Below are 6,000 nucleotides of genomic sequence, written 5' to 3'. Positions count from 1 at the left end.
GCTTAGGGACATGGTTTAGTGGGCATGGTGGTGTTGGGTTGACAGTTGGACTCGATGATCTTAGAGGTCTCTTCCAACCTTAATGATTCTATGATTCTATGATATACATGTTCAGGAAAAAAACAAAAGCCCCAGGGAGACTGATGGAAATTATTTCAAAAATACAAAAAGTAACTTTATAAATACAGGACAGAATGTGCAGCTACTCAACTTTTGAGTACTTACATGTCTAATTGTGGTTTAACCTGGCAGGCAGCTAAACACTACACAGACATTCATTCACTCTGCCCTGCCCCAGTGAGATAAGAGAGAGAATCGGAAAAAAAAAACCCAAGTAAAATTTGTGGGTTGAGATAAAGACAGTTTAATAGGACAGAAAAAGAAGGGAAAATAATAATGATAATAATGATAATAGTAATAATGATAAAAGAATATACAAAATAAGTGATGCACAATGCAATTGCTCACCATCTGCTGACCGATGCCCAGCCAGTCCCTGAGCAGCCGTCGCCGCCCCCCCCGGCCAACTCCCCCCAGTTTATATACTGAGCATGACGTCACATGGAATGGAATATCCCTTTGGCCAGTTTAGGTCAGCTGTCCTGGCTGTGCCCCCTCCCAGCTTCTCGCTGGCAGGGTATGGGAAGTTGAAAAGTCCTTGACTAGTGTAAGCACTACTTAGCAACAACTAAAATATCAGTGTGTTATCAACATTATTATCCTAAATCCAAAACACAGCACTGTACCAGCTACTAGGAAGAAAATTAACTCTATCCCAGCCGAAACCAGGACACTAATCTGGGCACTTACATGACTAATGTTAGTACTATAAACAGTTTAACAAATTACTGGTTAGTCAGTGATGACTTATTGTGTGGGAATTTAGAAGTACTTCCTTATATTCAGTGTGGAGAAAGGATGTTAGCTTTATGGAAGCTCCAGTCTCCCTAATGCCTTATGTTAAGGTATTTCCCTTCTCCTGACACATGGGATTGATCCCTCACCAAGCTCCCAGACACGGCTCTTGCTCTGGCCGCTCCCCCGGCTGGCTGGCTGAGGATGTTAAGGGGATACAGAACGACACAAGGCATCATAAGAAGCACTTGGGCATTTTAAAGACTCAAAAAGAAGCTGGCCTGTGTTCATGAGAAAACTAGGTTCAGGTACTAGTCATCAGTCCTGAGATCTGATTCTTATTTGGCAAATTTTTAAAAGGCTCTTACCTCAAGAAAAAAGGAGAAAGCTATATTTATGCCACAAGGTGCAGAATACCTCAACAAGAATGAATGTGCACTGTTTCTTAGGGACAGGAAATTGGCCTGTGTGCACAAGACAAAATCATCTGACAAAAAGAAATATGCTATATTTTGTACTTGACATACAAATGTCTACTCTTTTTTTCCTGAAAATAAGAATCAAATATGAAAATAAGAATCAAATATTTTTAATTAACTTTGTATATTGATTACATAGTGCTCCACATTCTGCGTCAAGATACCCATACAATATTTAAGTCTATTTTTTCTGTATTACCTGTAGAGTTGACAAGTTGACAGGGACTTTTTTTTTGAGTGCTGTGTGCATGTTGTATATAACTTTTTCAACCCATTGTATGCAATCCTTAAGAATTTTCACAGATATTTATTACAGATATACACTGAACATATTAAGTGCTAAAACTCTTTGGATAGTCATCTCATCCAGTCTTACCTCTAGAAGACCATAACAATAATCAGATCACATTTGGTGACTAGTGTTAGCCTACAGTGTTAAACGAGGAAAAAAATCAAAGTGAAGAAATTTAACAAAATCCACCACAATCACCCTTCATACATGTGGAATAATAAAAAGATGCAATGGCTCAGCTACGAAACATGGAGATAAACACTGGCAGGAATACAGGAACAAGGAAACAAGTAAAGAACTGGCATAAAATATCTTACCTGGCTCTAGTGACTATCTAGAGTAATACCTTTACTGACACTGAACAATATTTTCTCAGGTGGATGATATACTACATATTTGTACACAGAGAAATCAAAAAAATGCTGGAATAAGATTATTTCTGTCCACATTTGAAAAACACTCATGTCGTGTTTTAACCTCAGTCAGCAACTAAGCCCACGCAGCCGCTCGCTCACTCCCCCCCACCCGGTGGGATGGGGGAGAGAATTGGAAAAGCACAAGTGAGAAAAACTCATGGGTTGAGATAAAAACAGTTTAATAATTGAAATAAAATGATAATAATAATATGATGATGATAATAATAATACACAAAGCAAGTGATGCACAGTACAATTGCTCACCACCCGCCGACTGATGCCCAGCCAGTCCCCGAGCAGCAGCCCCCCCGGCCAGTTTCCCCCAGTTTAAGTACTGAGCATGACATCACACGGTATGGAATGTCCCTTTGGCCAGTTTGGCTGTGCCCCCTCCTAGCTTCTTGTGCACCTCCAGCCTTCTCAGTCGGTAGAGCATGGAAAACTAGAAAGTCCTTGGCCAGTGTAAGCACTACCTAGCAACAACTAAAACATCGGTGTGTTATCAACTTTGTTCTCATCCTAAATCCAAAACACAGCACTGTACCAGCTACTAGGAAGGAAATTAACTCTATCCCTGTTGAAACCAGGACAACTCAGGTCACCGATCTGTGGCCAGTTGTGACTGTAAGCATATATTTGAGGAAAATATACTGCAGATGCTCATAAAAAGGAACTGTGTGTCCCTGTAAATGAAATTACAGGAATAGACTTCCAAAAAAGAGTATTACGTGAGAATTCCTAGTGCCTGGTTCAGCTTTAAGGGCTTGTTTTGGCTTTGGTTTTAGGCACTTTTTCATAATGGTACCATATGGCAAATTAATCAGTGCCTGTAAGTTCACAGGGATACAGTTTTGAACTCTTATGAAGAGGTGTAGTAGGAAAGGGACTGTTAAACCCCACTCAATGCTTTGAAAATTTACCTCCTAGTGTTCTTGAAAATTATTTCTCCTACGTGGAGGGGACTAGAAGGAAGGAAGTAATTAACTTAGGTAAGATGTTCTCAAAGAAAAAAAAAAAAAAAAAAAAAAAAAAAGAACACAACTAGAAACAGAAGTTGCTTAAATCAGAACATTTATAGCTGATTTTGGGAAGTTCAGAAACTGTTATCCTTAAAACCCACTTCTTCTATGTTGTTACAAGGTAACTGGTTGCCTTATCAGCAATCAATAAATGGGAAGACAAGTGTTATTTTGCAAACAGAAACTTGGGAGTTTTACACCCCCTGTCATCTTCAAAAAGGAAACTTCTGGTAGTTTCTGGACAGACTATTCAAAGAAATATATTTTTTTTTTAAGTTGGTCATTTTAAATACTAGTCAAATATCTTCTACATCCCCCTATGGTCTTTTGAGTTTGTTTAGAGCTATTTTCTGTGTATGACTGAGTCTCAAACTTGCAATTTTTCCAATAGTGAAACAAGATAACCACTGCTGACCCCAATTACAGTCAAGATTGTACAGACTTATTCATATATGCTGAATTATTTGGTCTGTAATAACAATACATATATTTATAGAATTCTTCTTTTCTACCTCCCTGAAGCTACACACTGACCAAGATAAAGGAGATGGAAATTTAAAATACATATTAACAGGAGATGGGGCTGGCAGTCTGTTCATTATAGATGAAAATACAGGAGATATTCATGCTGCAAAGAAATTGGACAGAGAAGAAAAGTCCCTGTATGTGCTACGTGCCAAGGCTATAGACAGAAAAACTGGAAGACAAGTGGAGCCAGAGTCTGAATTTATCATTAAAATCCATGATATCAATGACAATGAACCAAAATTCACCAAGGACGTGTACACCGCCAGTATTCCGGAGATGTCTGGAGTTGGTAGGTAAAAACTTATCCTTATGTAAAATACAAACGCGTTTGAGTTGATTTGGAACTTGTAAGTAATTTATTATTTGAGGCACTTAATACTAGCTTCTGTGTATATCCATGGAACAATTTCTGTTACCGGTAATGTATCATAAATAATTGGTTCCTGCTTTTATTTATTTGTTTCACCTTCATCCACTTTTTAATCCTTTTTCCACACTATAAGCTACCCTTTACTCGTTTAAGCCCACCGGAACCATCAAGGAATATGGCATATATGGTCGTCTTATCAGTTGCTACATAGTTTTGCCACAGCTGAGAATATCACTTGCATAAAATGTACCCCCTTTGTTTTTGTAAAGTCTGATTTACCAAACTTTTCTATACCTTTAGATGCAAACAGCTTTGAGCACGTAAGCATGTAAATCAATTAATATATCAAAATGATGCCAAATATGTTCCTACAAATACTTTAAAAATTGTTTTCAGTTTTTTTGTTTGTTTGGGGGTTTTAAATTATTTTTTCTCTTTGGTATCAATATTAGTAGTTGTTGTTGGTGGGTTTTTTTAATATGGATTTGTTTGCTTGGTTTTTTTTAAGATACATATGAACATATGAACACCTTCCCCAAAGAAATAACATTTTTTTTTAAAAAAAAGATTTCTTCATGGATAAAAACTTACAGCTATTCACAACAGCCTCACTGAAAGGTAAAAATGTGGAGCGGCAGTAGAAGACAGGTTGGACGGGGTCTGAGCAACCTGATCTAGTTGAAGATGTCCCTGCCCATGGCAGGGGGGTTGGACTAGATGACCTTTAGAGGTCCCTTCCAACCCAAACTATTCTATGATTCTATGATTCTATAAGACGGGTGAGAAATATAGCGTCAAAGGAAAATAATTCTCTGAGTTTTGTTCAAATCATATAAAGTGATAGATAATCTTCACCAACACACATTCATAAGAAGTTATCATGATTACCTAAGTGCTCCACTCTTTTACAGTAGAGACAGTCTCTCTGATAAGATTAGTAAGTATAAAATACATAGGCTATGGGAAACAAATGACAGGTAAATTCTCAAGAGTTATTTACTTATCATGAATTACTGTAATGGTTTGCAAAATCAGCCCTGGATGATGGCATTGCTAAAAGAGACAATAAAATACCAATCAACATTTGTGACTAATATGTATCTTTGCAAAATAATTTCCAGAAGCTAATAATTATCTCTGAGAGCAGTAGCAGAAGTATAATGGAACAGGACTCTATTTTATAACTCTCTTTTATAATCATGAGAAAGGAGTAACTACATTACTATGTATAATGTGATGAGTCCAAGAACGGTTCTTTTAAAGATACATGGAAAATAGAGAAAACCTTTCCATTCAGAATTTCTTTGCTGATAATCTGTGAAGGAAAATTGTTGGCAGTGCACCTGTCATATTTAATTTGAAATATGTTTGTAAGGAAGGAACTCTATAGGAATAGATAGGGAAAAAAGCATGATGTCCATGTTTAACCTTATCACTTAATCCAACTACATTAATGTCAATGGAGAAGCATGAATAAAAGAGAACAGAATAAGATCCAGTGCTTTGGCACTGCCTTTGAAATTTTAAGTATATCCAATGTCTGTATTTGATGAGGATGATGTTAGTATAAGTACCATTATGTACTTTAAGCTGAGAAAGTGTCCATAAAAGACCCAAGTAAAGGTGAGTTTTACTGTGAAGGAAGAATTAGAGGAAAAGCATTTAAACAGTAAAAAAAAAGCCCCTTAGCTTCCAATATGAAGGCAAAAAAGGGATCCAAGTTACTCTTTGCTCTGTTTAGTTGACATTTACATTTGGGGATATAAAAACTACACTGGAATCACAGTTTTTAGCATTTGAATTTTGATGAGTAAAAGTAGTTTTGTAATTTCTTAAAGTAGCAGAGAATAAGAACCCAAATACAGATCAGTCCATTCAAGAAGCAGAAATTCTATATTTGTGAAGTCAGTCATAAGAATGCTAATTCAACAGTCAGGAGGTACATATAGGTAAATAAGGAATACACAAATATATTCCTTCTTGGAGTCCCTTTGTCCTCCTCCAGATAAGGAAGCAGATGCCATAACTGGAGAAAATGACT

General features: G+C 36.9%; 1 protein-coding gene across 1 annotated transcript in view; it reads left to right on the top strand.

Annotated features, from left to right (window-relative positions):
• Positions 1 to 6,000, top strand: part of CDH9 (cadherin 9, type 2 (T1-cadherin)) — a 73,271-nt gene that overhangs the window by 24,528 nt on the left and 42,743 nt on the right. The window contains exon 2 of the mRNA XM_009326679.1: positions 3,584 to 3,878. Coding sequence (XP_009324954.1) covers positions 3,584 to 3,878 — 295 coding nt within the window. The remainder of the gene's footprint in view (positions 1 to 3,583; positions 3,879 to 6,000) is intronic.

The sequence above is a fragment of the Pygoscelis adeliae genome, unplaced genomic scaffold (assembly GCF_000699105.1).
Source record: "Pygoscelis adeliae isolate BGI_AS28 unplaced genomic scaffold, ASM69910v1 Scaffold6, whole genome shotgun sequence".
NCBI classification, from domain to species: Eukaryota; Metazoa; Chordata; class Aves; order Sphenisciformes; family Spheniscidae; genus Pygoscelis; species Pygoscelis adeliae.
The sequence above is the reverse complement of the archived record's forward strand: the minus strand, read 5'-3'. Positions and strand labels throughout refer to the sequence as shown.